We start from the raw sequence: 21,545 nt of genomic DNA, 5'->3' as shown, positions 1-21,545 counted from the left end.
ATCAGAGAGGATCCCACTCACTTTAAGTTTCACCTCTGATCCCTCATATATCAACCTTATAATTTTTTTTCAGGAAATGCAAATGCTTCCATTGCTCTGCTCATGAAGTCCCAGTTTACTCTGTCAAATGCTTTCTCTGCATGAAGACCCACCAACAGCAATGGCATTTTCTTACTGTCTGCTTCCCTCTGGATTGTGAGTATTCTGTTAATGTTGCCAAATCTTTGCCTCCCTTACACAAAACCACATTGGTCCTCATCTATCAAGTTTTGGCATTAATTTTGCCATTATGTTAGCCATTATAGACATGAACAGTTTATAATCATAATTTAGTATTGAAATGGGTCTGTATGAAGCTGAATCTGATGAACCTTTACCTGTTTAGGTATTACAGCTACCACTGCTGTTAAACAAAACCTTCCAGATCTTTATTAGTTTTTTTCCCCTCCTAGCTTCCAGACTTCCACAGGAATACTGATTGGTTATACATCACAATTTATATCTCATCTTCTCCTATCCTATTAGTAACTGAGCCTCATCTGCCTCTAACTTTGGCATATTTAATTCTTCGATAAACATTTCCATTTGTATCTTTTCTTGATTTCCACATTTCTTTGCCTTATACAGACTTTCATAGATTTTTTCCTAATACCACTACAGGATCTGTTGTTACTTTTCTTTTTATAGGCAGCCTAAGCTTGACGACAGTCCTTTCAACTTTCTGTTGCCTGACTCGTGCAAAAAATGTTTGCGCTCTAGTGTTGTTATCAGAAACAGTTGCTTGACATCAGTCTTTTTAAACTCATGCATATTATTGAGGCAGTCCCTTATTTTCTGCTTAGCACTCTGCAGTTGACCATCTTCTTGTTCTGTGAGATTACCCTATTCTTGTATACTTTAACATTTGTCAGTCCCTCTAAATAATTATTGTTACTTCTTAACCATAGCGCCCTTTCTTTTATTCCCACCCTGTTTTTAAACTCCATCTTAATTTTATACCGCTCCCTAGCTATATTTTCAGAAGTAATTTCTATCCTCTCAAATACCTCATGAGTAATCTCTGCTATCCATTTCTTAAGTTCCTCCCTTTTCAACATATAGGTGGGAAAGTATCAGTGTCTCATTTTATTTCATTACCCTGTGTATTTATTTTAGTTATTATTGGTGCATGATCTAAAACAAGACCTTAAGTTAAATGCACATGTTCCCCTGTAATGTAAATTTCTGATTAGCCTAGCCCAGTTTTTATATCTTAGGGAATAATACATAAATTCACTCCAAACTTGTATTACATCTTCCATGCCAAATATTTTCATACATTTCTTCAAGAATCTACCCTCTTTGTGATACTTTTCCTTCTGGGCCCCCCAGACACATCTTCACTGCTGCAAATCAAATTGCCCAAGGTTGTGTCCAGTGTGGCTCTCAACCAATCTATTCATTTTCCCACCTTTTTCCTTAATCCCCAGAACAAGGGGGATAGGATTCTGCACTCTCTAGATGTGCACAGACAGCTCAGATTATATCTGGATAGGACTAAATCCTTCAGGAAGTCTGATCAACTGCTGGTTAGCTTTGTTACAGGGGCAGAAGGCAAAGCCATCTCCAAACAAACCATCTCCAAATGGATAGCACACTACATCCATTTCTGCTACAAGCAACATGGAAAGCCTCCCCCCCAAGGGGGCCAGGGCAGCCTCCACCTCTGCAGCTTCCTCAGTCTCCACCGTAGTCCTGCAAAAGCAATAAATGACATAGCTGAAGTATGTTTTTTCAGTATGGTACTGACAAAGGCAATAGATGGCACATATGTTAATATGGATGCATTGCAGACTAACATATTTAGTTTCTTTTTCTAACAGAAGTGCCTAAATAAAAAGCCTCCCAGCCCCCCTTACACTCATGAGTAGAGACATCTGTTCAGTTACCACAGAACCTTAAATGTTACTGCTCAATGCCAGGAGCCTAAATAAAAGGCTGCACTCCCTCCCAGCCCTCCTTACACTCAGGAATGCAAATCTGCTGACTGTGCCAGCTTTCTGGCTGTGGCCAGTGTCTACACTCACTGGACCCACATTTGCCACACTTTCATGTTCAATGTCCCCACCCTCTGACTGTCAATATCTGTGGCCTCCAGGGACTCGGTATGTGTGGGCATACTGACTAGGTAACCTATCTACCACAAGAGTGTTTTTTGGCCCAGAAATTGTAGTTTATTGGCTGTTTGGCAGTTTTTCCATCTCTTTCAACTTATCGTGGTTTAAAAGCCCATGTTTATGCTAGTTTCCCATCTTTCCTGTATCTAGTCTAGCCCAGATATAGATTTGCTGCTGACACACTCATGATTTACACACACTGCTGCTGTACAGTTGACACATTCATGATTTACACACACTGCTACTGTATCACTGACACACACGTTTTACACACATTACTGCTGTATCTCTGACACATTCATGATTTACACCCACTGCACCACTGACACATTCATGATTTACACACACTTGCTGTACTGCTGACACATTTATGATTTACAGGAGGTGGATTTGATAATTGGTGATGAAGGCTAGTAGAGTGAGGAGGAATAGTAAAATAATCAGAGTTAGGGGCATCTTATTTAACTTTGGGTTATCTTTGTTGTAAATTAGGATTAGAAAATCTTAGAAGGGTACTGGGTTGGTGTAGAGATGTAATAGGAGACAGGAGACCAGTTAATACAAGTGTGTGTGTGTGTGTGTGTCTCTCTCTCTCTGTGTGTGTGTGTGTGTGTGTGTGTGTATACTACATGTAGTATTATATTTGCCTCCAGCATGATCATTCACTGATGGTAAGTTATTATTCATGCTTGATGCAAACATTGAGTTCAAGTAGATTAGGCTAGAAGAGATTAGTTCAAAATTGTGCATCTTTAATACTTCTTTGGACCAAAACAGATTTTAACATTACCTTACTGATTCTCCTAATGTCCAGAGGTGTTCCAAAGAGCAGTGACTGAAATGTACATGCCAGTGTAATCCTTCTCCCTTGCCAGTAACCCGTTAGCACTACAAATCTGCCATTATTATCTTTTCTATCCTCTTATATCACTATTGGAGCTTCTCTTGGCATTAATATAAGTACTCCTCTTCTCCTTTGTCCCAGATATTCTGCTGAATAACCATCCTGAAAACCTTTCTTTCAAATTCACATGCTCATTTCTATCTAGGTGAGTCTCCTGTAACATAGTTATTTGCACTCGACATTTTTAATATAGTTCACTATTCTTTCTTTTTTTGTTTTTGTCTGTAATACCATTGACATTTAAAGACATTACAGAAAGCATCATTATATTAAAAGGTTATTATTCCCACCTTTTTGTATAACACATTTTTTGTTAAATGTCTAGTTCCAGCCTTTGTGTTACATGCATACACTGTCTGGCAGGTTGAACTTTTATATAGTTGTTTCTTGTCATATCCATTTGAGCCTATGTCACATTTTACAAAACTTTTTGATTTATTGAAAGCCCTTAAGTAAACCAAAAAAGCCCAGTATCCCCCTAAAACCTATTAATTTAATACTAACATACAAAACTGTATACATCTTTAAATATTGAAGTTTTACTCTCCTAATAGGAAGAAATGTCCCAGACTTACAGATGTGAGTTACGTTAAAAGAAAGGCTATCCATGCTAAGACACATGGTGCAGCCTTTGCTTCTACTAAGTGCTAACTGGATGTTCATCGTGCATACAGCTGCAGTAATCACAGATGGGTTCTCTGCCGTCAGGCGGGTCCTCGGTCGGCCGAATTCCAAAGTCTAGGTCCGGCGTCGGTTGTTGTCGCTTTCTTTCCTGACGTCAGTGAGGCAGGGGTATATAAGACACAGCCGGCGCCATTTTCTTCAGTCTTTTTGCGCGGTGCCCAGCAGAAGCAGTTCGCAAGTGCGGTCGGCCAGCTCCTGAATTCGAAAAATTGGAAACAAGTCTTCTTTAAAGCTAAGTACCCGCTAGAAACTTTTCTTGCCTCAGACCGATGTCAGAAAAAGTTAACAATTGTATTTCTTGTGGGAAGCAAATACCGCATAAGGATTTCCATTCCCTCTGCATACCTTGTTTAGGCCCAGACCACGACATCTCGGGCTGTCGCTTTTGCGCTACTTTCAATAAACGCACTATTAAGCGTCGGGCGGAGTTCGCCCAACACTTTTTTCGTAAAGCCTTTGATTATAAAATGTCATCGGAGACTCCGACTACCGTTTTGTCCAAAAAACGCAAGGACAAGGACCGACACGCGAGGTCCGCCGTCTCCACCGACACCACGCCAAAACCGGCTACACGTGGTCCGGTTCTCAGTGAGACACCTATGCAGTCCCTGACTACCGACGACACTTCTTTGGTGGTGTCTTCTGTAACCGAGACCGCAGGTACCTCGGCCCATACCCAGACTTCAACCACCGAAGCCACTGTGAGCGTTGAGCCTCCTAATGTGGACAGGTCCACTTCCACCCATGGTGTCTTTAGACCCTCATCTTCCTTTTCCATTAAGGCCTTTACTAAGTCCAAATCAGCCAGGCATCCCAAGAGGCCTGTTGCACAGGGCCCAACTCCAGGCCCCATGCCTAAAAAGCAGATGCTTAAAATGGCTGAGGATTTAATTACTCTTATCAGGGGTTCCCAACCCCCTCCTGACAAGAGACCCAGAGTGGAGGAAGATTCTCCCTCTTCTGACCAGGGCTCCATTTTTTCAGAACATTCTGATGTAGAGGAACACTCTTACTCCCCTTTTGAAGATTCTGATGCAGAGCAGTCCATTCCTTCTGTATCTCCTCCAGAGGATTTTCTTTTGGGAAACCTTGCACACCTTGAGGAACACTTCCATTGGGAAGGCCAAGACTTTTCTGATTCCAAGAAAAGACTTAGGGAATTTCTTTGTTACCTTAACACAGACCTCTGATACCTCCTGTCTTGGACATACTTGATGATGTTTATTCGAGGCTTGCCTTAATCCGGATTCCCTGCCTCCTGCCCCAGTCAAGCCTGATAGGTACTACAGTGTTCCTAACTCTCACCAATTTCTTTACAAAAGCCATAATGCTGACCCTGAAGCCATTTCTCAAGGCCCCAAGGGAATGAAGGCCTCTACTGCTAAGAATCCACTACCTTCCGAAAGAGAGTCAAGATCCTTAGAAAGGTGGGGAAAAAAGGTATATACCTCGGCCACCCTAGCCATGAGGGCCTTAAATTGTCAGTTCCATATGCTTAAATATCAGCAGATGTTCTTCGTCTTCCCTTGCTGCAGTCCTGACTATTGGGTATAGTCCGCGTCCCAGTCGGCCCGAATACCAGAGTATAAGGCTGACGTCGGTCATGGCGCCTTAGACTGACGTCAGTACGCCAGGGTACTAATGCGCATGACCGACGTCATTTCCCCAGTCTTTTTTGCCGCATGGTCCGATGCAGAAGCAATTTTGCGAGTGCAGGTTGGCGTTCTGAGATTTTCCGAAACCGGAGTTTCAGACCGAAACAGAGTTGGCTAAGTAACCCGTTGGGAACATTTTGGTTTTTCTTGCCTCAGTATTTAACCGGATGTCAGAAAAAGTGAATAACTGTATTTCTTGTGGGAAGCAGATACCGCATAGGGATTATCATACATTGTGTATACCTTGTTTAGGGCCTGAGCACGGCGTTGTTGGTTGCCGCTCTTGTGCTAGATTTAACAAGCACTATTAAGAGGAGGCTTGATTGTGCTAGGTTAGTGTTTGGGAAGCGTTGCAATTATAATATGCCGCCGGATGCTCCGCCCGCTTCATCCAAGAAGCGCAAGGACAAAACAGTGAAGCCTAGGGGTGAGGAACCGCAGTCCCGGACGTCGGTTCTTTAGACGGCTCAGGGGAGCCAGAGGTTTTGCCAGGAGTCTCTATGGAGTCTCAGGCAGATACTTTACTGTTACAGGATGTGCCCTCTCAGGAGGTAGGCCAGGCTGAGGGGGCTTCTCAGGTAACTGTTCTTCCCTCTCTTCCCAAGGTAGTTAGGGCCTCTCCTTCTGTTGCCAAAGCTTCTTTTAGAGGTAGGCCAAGTTCAGCTTCTGTGGGGGCTTCTCCTAGCATTTCGGCTCTGTGCCTAAGAAACATATGCTTAAAATGGCAGAAGATTTGATTACTCTGATTAGAGGTTCTATGCCCCGCCTGATAAGAGGCCTAGGGTGGAACAGGAGTTTGATAGTTTTGAACAGGGTTCACAGGCTTCAGAGTCTTCTGTGGAAGACTTGCAAGAGTTTCCTACTTATTCTGATTCTGATGTGGATGATTCCACTCCTACAGCTTCTCCTCCTGAGGATTTTTCATTTTCAGAGACTCTTCCCTCCATGAGGACGCACTTTAAATGGGAAGGCCAGGATTACTCTGATTCCAGGAAAAGGCTTAGGAATTCTTGTTTTACCCCAGCATAGGCCCTTAGCTATTCCTCCTGTGTTGAATGTGGTGGAGGATGTTTTGCAGAGGCTTCCTGAACCCTGACTCCTTGCCTCCTGCTCCTGTTAAGCCTGATAGGTATTATAGGGTGCCGAAGCTCATAAGTATTTGTTTAAGAGTCCCAGGGCGACCCAGAAACTGTTTCTCAGGGGCCTAAAGGTGTTAAAGCTTCTGTGGTTAAAAATCCTGTACCCTCTGATAAAGAGGCAAGGGCTTTGGATAGGTGGGGTAAGAAAGTATATACTTCTTCCACTCTAGCCATGAGGGCGTTGAATTGTCAGTTTCATATGCTGAAATATCAGAATTATCTCCTTTCACAATTGAAATCTAAGGTGGATGCTTTGGCGGAAGGTATTGAGTGTAAAGAATTGCTGGATTTGGTTCATGTGTCTGAACAAGTGGGTAAGCATTCTTTGCAGTGTGGTTTTGATGCTGTTCAGGCCTCCTCGAGGGTGGCTGCTACTAGTTCTGTTCTTCGCAGACATGCCTGGTTGAAGGATCAGAATTTAGCTGAGCATGTTAAGACCAGGATTTTGGATGCTCCTTTACAGTCTGATGTGTTGTTTGGACCGCCTGTGGAAGCAGTTTTAAAGAAAATGGAGGACAAAGCTAAGTCTATGCAGACTGTTAAAGATTTTTTGCAGGTGCAGCCTCCAAAGTTTAGTAGAAATTGGCCTGCTAAGGGGTGGACATATCCTGCTTATGGTTCCCAGTCTAGGGGTAGGTCTAGACGTGGTAGGGGCAGGGCTCAAGGTTCGTTTAGGCCTAGATCAGACAGTTCACCTGCTCAGACTTCTGGTGAGGGCAGGGGTCAGTCCTTTCATAAGCAGAACCAATGACCTGCCTTTTCAGCTGCCAGTGGATTCTCGTCTGGCAGCTCCCTTGGGAGGAAGATTGTCTCTTTTCAAAGAAAATTGGGATTTAATCACTCAAGACAGATGGGTGCTGGATATCATTCATCACGGTTACAGATTTTATTTCCACACAATGCCCCTTTCAAAGGCATGCCAGATGTTCCTCCTCCACAAAGAAAAGAGGCTCACAAGCAAGTTTCTCAGTTACTCCAGATAGGGGCCATTCAGCCAGTCCCTGTATCAGAAAGGGGCCGGATTTTATTCTCGCCTGTTCCTAGTACCAAAGAAGGGGAACACGTGGAGACCAATTTTGGATTTATCTATCCTCAACACTTATCTGGACATTCCCAAGTTCAAGATGTTGACGTTACAGCAACTGTTACCTCTGCTGGGCAAGGATCACTGGATGGTAACTTTGGATCTCAAGGAAGCTTACCTTCATGTGCCTATAAGGCTAAGTTGCAGAAAGTATCTGCGGTTTCGAACTGGAGATTTTCATTATCAGTTCTCTGCATTGCCCTTTGGCTTATCTACTGCGCCCAGAGTATTCACAAAGGTTCTGGCTCCAGTGATAGCTTACTTCAGGCTTCAAGGCATTCAAATCTATCCTTACTTGGACGACTGCCTGATTCTGGCTCAAGAAAAGGAAGACCTTCTACAGCATCTGGAATATGTCATAGCAGTGCTAAGATGCCTAGGGTATTCTGTGAACGAAATAAAGTCCAGTCTAGTACCCTCTCAAGACATGTGCTTTCTGGGTGTGAGACTGAATACAGCAGCCCAGATGGCCTTTTAACCCCGGACAAACAAAAGAGTCTGTCACTTTACTTCCATCAACTATCTCATCAGTCCGTGCTGACTGCAAGGACAGTCCTTCAAGCATTAGGGTTCATGGCATCTTGTATTCTGGTGCTTCCCAATGCCAAACTGCATATGAGGAAGCTGCAATGGTACCTCAAAAATGTATGGACACAGCACTGCCAAGATTTCGACACTGTCATTCACATAATACCTTGCCTTCAAAAGGAATTCTTGTGGTGGGCTCAGGAATGTCACCTAAACAAGGGACTCTCTGTGACCCGCCAGAGGCGAGTCAGATTTTAACGACAGATGCCTCGGACACTGCTTGGGGAGCTCATCTAAATGGAAAGTGGATACAAGACAAGTGGCCTGCCAGACTACAGCATCTACATATCAACATGAAGGAGATGTTAGCAGTCCAGTTTGCATTGGTGGCGTTCAAGGAGTTACTTCTTCCAGGGCGGTGTTGATTCTAACAGACAACACAACTGTCATGTGGTACATCAACAAGCAAGGGGAACACATTCTTATCCTCTATGCAGGCAAGCAATGATTTTATGGGAGACTGCGTTAAGCCTGCAACTGACTCTTCAGGCAAGGTTTCTGCCAGGAGCACAGAACTCCTAGCAGATGTATTAAGCAGACAAATCATGGATCCCCACAGTGGAAACTGGATCTTCATGTATTTCAGAAATTGACAGTGTCATGGGGAACTCCAGACATAGATCTGTTCGCTTCTCCACTAAACCACCAGCTGCCAAAGTATTGCACAAAGGGGTTTCATCACACAGCTTGGAAAGTGGATGCTCTGTCTTTCAGTTGGAAAAACCTTCATGTCTATGCCTTTCCACCTCTGCCTCTTCTTCCAAAGGTATTATTAAAGGTCAGACAAGACAGGCCAAGGATGATTTTGATAGCTCCAGATTGGCCTCGGCAACACTGGTACCCACTTCTAAGGAGTCTTGTAAAGAAGCCTCCATGGCCTTTACCTCTGATTCCTCATCTGTTATCTCAGAAGGACGGTCATCTGCTCAATGTCAAGCTGCAATCTCTTCATCTCACAGCTTGGCATATTCTGTGTTGAAGCACAGCAGGTCTCAGCTTCCTCAACAAGTTTTAAATGTGATTATGGAAGCTAGAAGGCCTAGTACTAGGAGAGTGTATGCTGAAAAATGGAAGAGATTTTTATTTTGGAGTACAGCAAAGAATTTGGAGATTTCAGAGCCTAATTTGAGTGTGGCTCTTCAATATCTTACTGAATTATTGGACAAAGGTTTGTCCTTCTCTTCCATAAAGATTCATGCGGCAGCAATTTCAGCTCACTATGATTGTGACCCACCTTTGTTTTCGCATCCTTTGTTCAAGCAGTTTCTTAGAGGGGCAAAGAATATAAGACCCCCACGTAGAGCTCCTACTCCTGCTTGGGATCTCAATTTTGTGTTGGAAAAACTTACTCTACAACCTTTTGAGCCTGCAGCTACTGCTGAATTGAAATATTTGTCATGGAAGACTGCTTTTCTGTTGGCTATTACTTCTGCAAGAAGGGTGTCTGAGTTGCAGGCCCTTATGGCAGTAGAGCCCTTTGATTTTCCATAAGGACAGGGTATCATTACGTACTAATCCTTCCTTTATGCCTAAGGTGGTTTCTAGTGTGGCTTTAAACCAAACTATTCATTTGCCTACGTTTTTGCAGATCCTCAAAATAAAGGGAAAAGATTTTGCACACTTTAGATGTACACAGGCAATTGCGTTATTATTTGAGCAGGACTAAGAATTTTAGGCAGTCTCAGCAGTTACTTGTTTCTTTTGCTTTGAGTTCACAGGGCAAGCCTGTGTCAAAACAAACTATTTCTAGGTGGATTGGCTTTTGCATTGCATTTTGTTATTCCCATCATGGCAAAGAGGTTCCAGCTGGGATTAGGCCTCATTCCACTAGGGCTACTGCCACTTCAACAGCATTTCTAAGGGGGTGGCAACTAAGGATATTCTGGAAGCAGCTACTTGGAGTTCAGTGCATACTTTCTCTAGGCATTATCACCTGCCTATATACTCTAAGACTAGGGCTGGTTTTGCCACAGCTGTTTTACAAGGCATGTTGTCAGCTCCTGCTACTTTATAATTTGCCAGCCTCCCTTACCTCTGCTTTGGGATTCTACCCAATAGTCAGGACTGCAGCAAGGGAAGGCGAAGAACATAGTACAGTTTTGTACCTACCATAAATGTAGATGTTCGAGGATTCCCTTGCTGCAGTCCAATTTACCCTCCCTCCTTCCCTCTGTGTTTTGGGGTGGTTGTGTAGGTGAGTTTACATGCTTATATTTGTTGTATATATTGTTGTATATATTGTACATCTTTTTTGGTGCAGGTTGTTTTTGGGATTTGTCTTTTTGGGTCTTCTGACATCTGGGGCAAGAAAAGACTGGGGAAATGGCGTCGGTCATGCGCATTAGTACCCTGACGTACTGACGTCAGTCTAAGGCGCCATGACCGACGTCAGCCTTATACTCTGGTATTCGGGCCGACTGGGCCGCGGACTATACCCAATAGTCAGGACTGCAGCAAGGGAATCCTCGAACATCTACATTTATGGTAGGTACAAAACTGTACTTTTCTGTTATCACAATTAAGAAATAAAATGTCTTAACCTGAACAACCAGATTTGAAGGAGTTGCAGGATATGATGCATAGTGCAGAACAAGTGGGTAAACACACCTTACAATGTGGCTATGATGCCCTAGAGGCCTCAAGTAGAGCTGCTGTTACAGGATCAGTCATTCGTAGACATGCCTGGCTTAGGGAACAAATCTTGCCTGATCATGTGAAAGCTAAACTACTAGATGCTCCTTTACAAAAGGATGTGCTATTTGGTACTAATGCTGAGGAGATACTACGGAAAATGGAAGAAAAAGCCAAATCTATGCAAACTGTCAAAACTTTTCTACAGGTTCAACCACCACGTTTTAGCAGAAATTGGCCTTCTAAAAACTGGTCCTTTCCAGCCATGGACAAGCCCCAAAGAGGTAGATACAGGCGCACAAGGGGTAGAGGACAATCACAAGGATCATATAGAGGCAGGCAATGGCAAACTCCAGCACCAAGAGGTGGCGAAGACAGTGCACAACAATACAGGAAACAAACCCAATGACTTCCTCCTTTCCATGCCAAGCAAGTCTCAGCTGGCAGCACCCTTGGGAGGAAAGCTGGCATTATTTACAAGAAATTGGCATATTGTCACAACAGACAAATGGATCCTGGACATTATAAACAGTGACTACAGATTTCATTTTCACACTCTTCCAAAAATGAGAGGCATGCCAAACCTGCCACACAATCAAAGGGCAGAGGCACAACTACAAATTTCAAAGCTCATAGACATGAAAGCTATTCAAGAGGTACCTACTCACGAACAAGGTCAAGGTTTTTATTCCAGGCTATTTCTGGTACCAAGGAAAGGAACCGACTGGAGACCCATTTTGGACTTATCCATCCTAAACACATTCTTACTCGTAAAAAATTCAAGATGCTCACATTACAGCAGCTTCTTCCCATGCTGGGCAAGGAGTTTTGGCTGGTAACATTGGACCTCAAGGAGGCATACCTGCATGTCCCAATCAGACAAAGCTGCAGAAGATACCTCAGATTTCTTGCAGGTTCAATCCACTATCAATTCTCTGCATTGCCCTTTGGCTTATCTACTGCACCCAGAGTATTCACGAAATGCCTGGCATCAGTAATTGCCTACTGCAGACTTCAAGGGATACAAATTTACCCTTATTTGGACGACTGCCTGATCCAAGCAGACAGCAAGCACATACTTCTGGAACATCTGGCTTATGTAACACGGTTACTGAATTCTCTGGGATACACAGTCAACAAAGAGAAATCCAGGCTAACACCATCTCAGAAAATAACTTTCCCGGGTGCCAACTTGGACACAAACACCCAGATGGCCTATCTTACGCCAGAAAAACAGGGGCAACTAACTCAGTACTTCAAAATACTAGCAAATTGTACCAGGCTTAGTGCAAGGAAAATCCTGCAGGCTCTGGGCTTCATGGCATCTTGCATTATTTTAATCCCATGTGCAAAGTTGCATATGAGGAAACTTCAATGGTACCTAAAAAACCTATGGTCTCAACACAGCCACAGTTTGGAAACAATAATACCAATAATTCCATGTTTGCAAAAGGAATTTCTATGGTGGGCCCAAGCATGTCAAACAAACACAGGTCTCCCATTCTGCAAGCCTCAAGCAAATCAAGTCATCACAACAGACGCCTCAGATTATGCCTGGGGGGCGCACATGACAGACAGGTGCATTCAGGGCAAATGGTCCCAAAAGGAAAAGCACCTTCACATCAATCAAAAAGAAATGCTAGCAGTGATAAATGCAATTACAGCTCTCAAGGACCTCCTGCATCCAGGACAATTATTGATAAGAACAGACAACACCACAGTAATGTGGTACATAAACAAACAAGGAGGAACACATTCATACCCCTGTGCAGACTAGCCATGACACTTTGGAACTTGGCTCTGGAATGGCAAATCGAACTTCAAGCACAGTACTTGCCAGGTTTGGAAAACACGCTGGCAGACAATCTAAGCAGAAATATGACAGATCCACACGAATGGAAGTTGCATCCTCAGGTGTTTACAAAGATAATCCAAGCGTGGGGAAGGCCAGACATAGATCTCTTCGCCTCCTACAGGAATCATCAATTGGAAAAGTTCTGTTCAAGGACCTTTCATCCAAAGGCCTGGAGAGTGGACGCCCTTTCATTCAGTTGGGCAGCATGGACAGTTTACGCTTTCCCACCTCTGCCTCTTCTACCCAAGGTGCTCTTGAAAGCAAGAACAGACAGACCGAAGATGATACTGATTGCTCCAGACTGGCCAAGACAACACTGGTACCCACTCCTGAGGAGCCTAACATACTCCTCCCTGGTCCCTACCTCTAATGCCTCTTCTGCTGACTCAGCACAGCTACAAAACTCTTCACAGTCAGCTGAAAACTCTCAATCTCGCTGCATGGAAAATTCCTTAACACCACAATAGACCCTACTCCCCAAAGAGGTGCAGGATGTCATTTTGGAGGCCAGAAGGCCATCTACTAGAAAGGCTTACTCCGCAAAATGGAAACGGTTTTGCTCTTGGAATGAGAAAAAAGGCTAGGACCCTAGAAAACTGAATTTGCCTCAGGTATTACAGTATCTAGCTGAGCTGCTGAACAGTGGACTTTCATTTTCCTCCATAAAAATCCATGCCTCAGCCATTTCTGCAGAATTCAACACTGATCCACCCTTATTCTCTCATCCACTCTTAAGACAGTTCCTCAGAGGGGCTAAGAATATAAGACCACCAAGGAAACAACCAATACCAGCCTGGGATCTTAATTACATTCTAGAAAAGTTAACATTGCCTCCCTTTGAACCAGCTGCCTCAACAGATTTGCAATATTTGTCCTGGAAAACAGCTTTCCTTCTGGCCATTACCTCAGCTCGTAGGGTTTCGGAACTACAAGCCCTCATGGCTGTGCAGCCCTTTCTCATCTTCCATCAGGACAGGGTTTTCCTTCGAACCAACCCGTCATTTATGCCTAAAGTGGTATCCAGGGTAGCTTTAAATCAAGCCATACACTTACCTACCTTTTACCCCAATCCTCAAAACAAAGGGGAAAGGCTGCTACACTCCTTAGACATCCATAGACAGCTACGTTATTATTTGGACAGAACAAAGCCTTTCAGGAAATCAGAACAACTTTTGTGTCCTATGCTGTAGGAGCTCAAGGGAAGCCAGTTACCAAACAGACAATTTCAAAATGGATAGGCCACTGCATACGGTTTTGTTACTCCTATCATGGAAAATCTGTCCCTACAGGCATCAGATCCCACTCCACCAGGGCCACAGCTACCTCTACAGCCTTCCTCAGAGGAGTTCCTACCAAAGATATTTTGGAGGCAGCCCCTTGGAGTTCTGTGCATACCTTCACAAAACACTACCACCTGCCTTTATATTCCAAAACTAGAGCAGATTTTGCCACTGCTGTGTTGCAGGGCATTCTGGCTCATCCCATTTCCACCTAGTGCCTACCACCCTGTGCGTAGCTTTGGGATTCTACCCATCTGTGATTACTGCAGCTGTATGCACGATGAACATAGTACAGTTTTGTACCTACCATAAATGTAGATGTTCGAGTGCTAATACAGCTGCAGTACAGTTTTCCCTCCCTCCTTCCCCTCTTGGTAAAGGCCTAGGGCCTAACCCCTCTTCATACAACCTGATTGGGTTATCCTTCTATGGTATATTTGCTTGCAACTACTGATTTTTGATTATATTGCATTGCATGTATATAAATATAACTTATGTATTGCCTTCCTTCTGGGGGCACCTGACATCTGGGGCAAGAAAGACTGAAGAAAATGGCGTCGGCTGTGTCTTATATACCCCTGCCTCACTGACGTCAGGAAAGAAAGCGACAACAACCGACGCCGGACCTAGACTTTGGAATTCGTCCGACCGAGGACCCGCCTGACGGCAGAGAACCCATCTGTGATTACTGCAGCTGTATTAGCACTCGAACATCTACATTTATGGTAGGTACAAAACTGTACTTTTTGTCTCATCTTTACAGCTATCCCAACTGGGAAACCCACGAATGCTTTCAGAGAACATTATCTCCTAGCCCGTTTCTCTTTTGTTTCCCCAGCCAATCACTCACATACATGACAAAAACTGTGCTATTAAGAAAAATAAATGTTTTCTTTACTTACAGTTGACTTTCTCCCCTCTCTTCCCCTCCCCAAATCATTTTTCCAAACATTAATGACATGAAGTAGGGCATGTAGTTTAGAGTCCCCCACAAGTCCAGCAAATTCTGAAAAAGTCCAGTATTTCCAGATTTTCTTGTTCTGTCATATTTCAGAAATATAATTATTACATTGTAATCCCACATTGTTACTGGTTATAGTACTGTTCATCTCCCATCTCCCAAGTCCTCTCTCTTCTTCATTTCAGATATACTCTTGATTCTTTTAGTCAACTCTTGTGGTCCCTTCCTTCTCTTCAACATTTTCCATTGAAACAGTGGAAAATGTTACACAGGTACAGTCTCTCTGTGGTCTTTATTACCAAAAAAAGAACAATAAGCAGAATCTCCTGTTTCACAACTCACTCTTTGTTGGACAAACTTTTGTATTTCCTCCTTAGCATGTACTTTATCAAAAACAATGTTGTCCCTCCAGGGAAGAATACCTTGAAGACAGCTGGGTACAGCAGTTTGAATTTCACACCTGTCTCTCGACTTTCTCTGAATAGTGGAATTAATTTACTCCTCTTCTACCTGGTGTACAAAGAGTAATCATTCTCCACAAGCACTCTGCTGTCTTCCAGTTTTAGTATTTTGTCCTTCTGCCATAGTTTTGTCAGAATTAATTCCTTCTGCTGGTAGGATTGTGTCTTTACTATTAAATGTCTAGGTTGCTTTTTTACAGTCAGGTTTGGAGCATACACACAATGTGCCCTTTCAACTAACAACTCCTGCTGTGGAATACCAGTCCAGTTGCTTATTTCTGCTTTCATAAAATTAATGCAGTCTGTTCCTTCCAGCTTCTCTGGTGTAGCTGAAAATCTCATATGTGCTCTATTGTCTAATTGCATTCTTTTTTTGAAACCTGTCTTCCTGAGCAGTCTCATATTCAGCCAGCCTTTTCTCCATTTCAACCTCTGATTTTTGCAGTTTTATCACCTCATATGAATATTTGTTTAAAGCTTCTTCCATTTTTTCCAACCTTTTGTTGTTTGTGTTGATACACTCCATCAGTGTTTGGTTTATTTTAACCAGGTCTATGTGCAGTCGTTTTATATCTTCCTGTAGGTTACTAGAAGTCATGTCTAGAGGTTGCATTGCTTTTTGCTGAACAGCAGCAGGACTTTCCCCAGTCAGTGTTTCTTCCTTACTTTTTGTAGCTGATTTCTTTTTTCCTGGCATCCAGGCAATACACTTACTAGCCATTTACTGAAATTTACCCATAAACACAAATGTCTACTGGCCTTCTCTGTTGAATTTCTGTTTTCACACAGGGAGAGCTAGAGTGTTAAGCTGTTACTCATTGTGCAGCCATCTTGGAAGCCAATTGCATAAGAAAAACAGCATAGCTGATTTTAGTGTTGAATTTTGAAAGCTCTGCACCTTAGAATTTTAATATCTACTCTAGGTGTTTTGACAGAACTGTAGAAGCACTGCTGTGGTCACATGGTACTGTGACTTTTTTTTTTTTGCAAATAGTCTTTTGAGTCTGTTAGTACAGACCTAGTTAAGGATAGTATGATATGTAGTGCAATACAGTCTACCTCAAGAAAATAAATGGGACTCTCTTGTCTGTGCAGAAGTAGGCTATAATATATGTATATGTTTTTTAAGCGATTAGCTAGCACCTTTACCGTTTGTCAGAGTTCCCAGATGTACATTATGTATGGTGTTTTATCCTGTGTGTTGTACAGTCTGAAGAGAAATGCAAGCAAAGTTTGTTGCGTGCATTCTGTGTCCATGTTATTGTATGTGCAAACTGACAAATCAAAATTTTCACCAATACAAGCAGCACAGGAGGAATATTTTCTACTAGCCCTTTATTTTTGCAGCCCTTTTCTGTATTTTTGACTGTTTTGCCCTTTAACATTTTGGAGCGGAGAGTTCTTATCTTTGACGTATATGTGAGTTAGCAATCTCTGTTCATGTGGGTAGCTTATTGAATTGTGTTTTGTTGTCATAATGTAACAAGACCTTCGAAAGTCATTTAAGAACATGTTCCACAAGAACTGCTGTAGCTGCCCTTTTGCATACCTAGAAATGTGTCATATTGAGAAGGTGCATATATTTACTAGGCATTACAGCTTAGATTCCCAGTGTAGAGGGGGGTCTGGGTTTGTTTATGTTCCATCATAAGGAATCATGTAATTGTTCACAATCCTGAATTCCCTTGGTAACTATTTGGAAACTTTCACAAACAGTTATGTTCTCACTTTTTTTTTTAATAAATTTACAAAAACGAAGACCTCACTGTGAAAAATAAGAGGATAATCAGGTACATTCTGCAAAACTAAAGAAACACACCTGATTATCCTTTTATTTTTGCTGTCCCTGCTCTCCCGAATGTTAAAAGTCTCCCAGTTTCTTTTTCTTTTAAATAAGTAAAAATAAAAACTGATGTACTTTATAAACGTGGGAATGCAAGTCCCATACGGATGTGCAGTACATCAAAAAAGCCCCAGGATACCAGAAAAACGCAGAAGACACCACTGAGGCATACAGATATTATTTAAGAAAAGTAAGTATTTTTTCTTAAATAATGTCATTATATAATAACAATACCGTGGTGTGGTATATTGAAGTTTTACCCGCAGTTGGCTTTATTTAATCAGTTGGGCTTCACCCTCGTAATTATTGCTATAATCTGCCAATAGCACCGTTAAAATGTATTGTGTATGATGTGATATGCTGTTGGCATAGCAGGCTGTATTTAGTTATTAAACATTTGGTTCAGTCATTTTTACCACATACAAATGCACACACACACACACACACACACACACACACACACACACACACACACACACTCAAACATGCATGGATTTGTAAGTATGTGCAAGTTAAGGTTCATATTTGTTTATCAGCCCTCTCATATGTATGTTTGCAGTATCCACAATTCTGCCCTTGTGTTATTTTAACACAACACCCCATTTCCTTGCAAGGTTTACATAGCAGACCCCTCTAGACCAGTGCTGCATATTGATAAATCTCATCACAGATACAAACATCAAAAATATGTAACTGTTGTGAAAGACATAATGTACTCTTTGGCAGACAGTGCATAACTGAATAAGTGCTGTGTGTGCTTTCGAAATGTATGGCATACTGAGCGGTGTCCATAAGTTAGCCAGAAGTCACAGATTGTCATTAGCACTGTTGTCATGAATCACACTAATGGCAGTTTGGCATATTGGATAGGATCTGCTGTGTGACTCATTTACACAGCAGACCATTTATGTGACTACCCTGTATGAGAATGATTAAAAAAGATGAAATAAAACAATGAGTAGGAGCTGCATTCTTGTCAAGGAGTGCAGTCAAACTTAATGAGCTGGAGGCTCGATTACTTTGCCATTGCAGTTATTGACTGAATCTAAAAAATCAGTTAATGTTCATCATATTGATCAGTGCTGCAGTAGCTTTAGCTACATTAGTTATTTTCATTTCATTATTTGCACAGATAAAGCTTTTTAATGTTTAGATATAGGGCTCTATGTCATATTGGAAATCAGAAAAAAAAGATAGTTGACTTAAACCACATTGTTGAAAGTGTTTTCATACATGATATGAAACCTTTTTTTTTTTCCGTGTGTGTATGTGATGCGAAGTTAAGCCCGTAGCCAATATTTCAAAGCAGCAGTTGCTGTAGTAAATAGTTTTATCTTTTTGTTTTCTTTTCCTTCTCTGACAGATGACTACTAATATATGCTGATGTAGTGCAACTCTACTTTGGGTCTGAGGTAATTGTTAAGGGTCAGATTCAGTGTCTAGTTGTATCTGCTAGAGCATTAATGAAATATTAATCATTTAATTTTTTTTAATGCTTTTAATTTTTTCTAAAGTAACACGTTTTCCTTCCACAGGATGAACAGTGGCGTGGAGAGGCGATTCGAGAGAAGCTTCGTCAGCATGAAGATCACCTCAAGGTTGTATATATGTTAAACGTAGTGTGTATGTTGTCACCGTTATTTTCAGTCTTCACCACATCATTCACCATATCTCCATGACTAGGCACAGCACTATTTTCTTCAGGCTGTAACACTGGCTGCTATGGTTAAGTTCTGTAATGCCTACGATGTATATAAATATGCAAACAGTTTGAAACTATGACATGCAGTACTTGAAGGGCTTGTTTATTATGTTGCATACAACAGTTTAGTAGGAAGCAGTTAATACTGCCTCACATCATTTGGATCTCTAGTTTGTTTACTGGTATGGGATAGGCTTCATTGTAGAGTTTGCATGACCACTTTGTGCCCACATGAGTTTTCACCATGGTTTCTTTGTTTTCACCACATCATAAAGGTGTACTAACTGTGACTCAGTGATTAAGATCTCTGCCTCACAACTTCAGGGTCTGGTATTTAATCTTTATCTCTGATTACTGCCTGTATGGAGTTTGCATGTCTCCCCCTCCACTCCCACCCATCTGCTTGGCTTTCCTTCAGGCACTCTGTTTTTTTCCCAAAAACATGCTGGTTCATTGGCTACTGTAAAGTGTCCATATATATTATATTTACCCTTGCCCTACTGACTTGGGTCATGACAGAAACATTATCCTTGATGACCAGATTGCTTACCTGCTTAACAAATTAATACATTAAAATTAAACTAGATTATATTAGTTGTACTTGCAGTCCTTGATGAACAGATTGCTTACCTGCTTAGCAAATTATACATTAAAATTAAACTAGATTATATTATCTGTACTTGCAGTCCTCTAATTGTCCATTGAGGGAGTGGGAGTGGGAGGATGTGTCCTGCTGTAGACTGACATGCTGTTCCACATCAGAAGTGCTTGCTGGGATATGCTGTGGATCCTCCTTGACACTGAATAGGAAAAAAATAGCAAATGAACTACTTTGTAATTTAAAGTTCGTCTATTTCGTTTGTCTGTCTGTTTGTTCATTTAATCTTAACTGGGTTGTTCTCACTGGGTATCGCTCACTTATATGATATTTTGCAAAGAAAACCTTATCTTTCGCATTCTCAAAGAGCAGCAGCATTTGTGTATGCATGTCAGTTAGTCTTTTTCTAAGATGAAATCAAACAGTAATGATAGTAGAATGACAGTAGTAACAGTTATTGGTATGTATTTGAGTATGCATCACTTCTATCAAAGCATTAAGTAAAAATCAGTATGTAGTAATATAATCATGAGGATGCTAATTGAAAGCCTCTTGAATTAGTTTTTCTCTTCAAATGCAACAAACTTACACTCATCAAACTTGTAAGTCCTGTAACAAGCACGGTCATGGGTCGAGTGGAAAAGTTCCCTTTGCAGAAATCACAGTTCTTTATGTGGAGATTAAGCTGTCCCTGTTCCACCATGCTATTACAATCTTGGCATTAGTATATACAAGTGTCAGCAGGTTAGGATATGCTTGGGTAGCTTGTCCACTGAAAGAACTGTTGTTTTTTTGAGATTTCCATCAATCAGTTCACTGTTTGCAATAATTCAGAATGTGTTATTCAAACTTATTGCCTGGTAGATGTTAGTCCAGGCAAACTCAATGAGCTGGTGGCTCAGTTACTTTTCCACTGTAATTACTGACCAAATCCAAAAAATCGGTAAGTGCTCATCATATTGATCACTGCTGCAGTAGCCTTAGCTGTAAGGGTTATATCCTGCCAAAGATATAACAGCCAGCTAGCTTCAGAAGCTTCAGGACATGTTCCATGCACCCAAACTGTCAGGCAGCTTGGGCTGAGTTTGGGTGCAAAGCACTCCAGAGTTTTAATGCCGATGAAGAGTATACTGTGCTGAGGCTTCAAGAATTAATGGTCAGCTTGTGCTTTCCTTTGCAATCAGATACATTCCCTGGTTGGGGGGGGGGGGGCTTCCATTTTATTTTGTTGTTTTATTACTTTTTTCTTCAAGAAAGTTATTTTAAAACTAGGAGTGTTGTGTTTTAATGTACTTTCTCTAGACTGCAGTGTACATTTAAATGGAGTGCTCACTTTTTCTGTCAGTTGAAAAGTGGTATAAAGTAACTGAAAACATTTTTTCTGTGGAGAAATTTTGCTTATTTTACTTCTTGGGTGGGGCTAGCATTGTGTTTTAAAGTGCTTTTTACTATGTTTTTCAGTCAAAAAAGTATTTTTTGTAGACTGGTAGTTTATACCGGCAGTTGTTGCTTGTCTTCCCAGGGAAAGAGGCAACATTTTTGGCTTGACAGTGGAACAAAATACTGATCCCATGGTTGGTCCTTCTTCCAGACAGAAAAATAAAAAAAATTAAGCAAACAGCCTTTGTAACCACAGCAGGCTAGCAATTTGTCTCGGCCACAGTTAGGTGACTAGGCTGTGACCATTTGTTGCACATAGGACCACTCATCCTTTACCCTGGTTTCCTCTGATGTAGCACTTACAGCCACTATGGACGTGGAGTTAGCCACATCCTCTGCATCTCTTGGGGTCCTCTCAGTGGGCAAGAAAGAGCCACTCTTGTTAGTCCTGGGAGAGGGAACAGGGAAGGATTCCCTGTTGTGTTAGAATGCTGTGCCCATCCCTGGGAAGCCGCTGCTGCTGCAGCATTAGTAACACAGTTGGCCCCATTGTTCCTGCCAAAAAGAAACAGAAAACCAAGTATGTATCTATTGCTCCTCAGTTTTCTTTGGATATCAATACTT

At 41.9% G+C, this 21,545-nt stretch overlaps 1 protein-coding gene across 1 annotated transcript in view; it reads left to right on the top strand.

The window, feature by feature from the left end:
* Nucleotides 1-21,545, top strand: part of CNTRL (centriolin) — a 4,034,091-nt gene that overhangs the window by 3,647,676 nt on the left and 364,870 nt on the right. Inside the window, 1 exon segment of the mRNA XM_044058259.1 lies at nt 18,777-18,839. Within this exon segment, the coding sequence (XP_043914194.1) occupies nt 18,777-18,839 (63 nt within the window).

Source organism: Protopterus annectens, chromosome 16.part0 (assembly GCF_019279795.1).
Source record: "Protopterus annectens isolate FY-2018-M chromosome 16.part0, PAN1.0, whole genome shotgun sequence".
In the NCBI taxonomy this organism is placed as follows: domain Eukaryota; kingdom Metazoa; phylum Chordata; order Ceratodontiformes; family Protopteridae; genus Protopterus; species Protopterus annectens.
The sequence above is the reverse complement of the archived record's forward strand: the minus strand, read 5'-3'. Positions and strand labels throughout refer to the sequence as shown.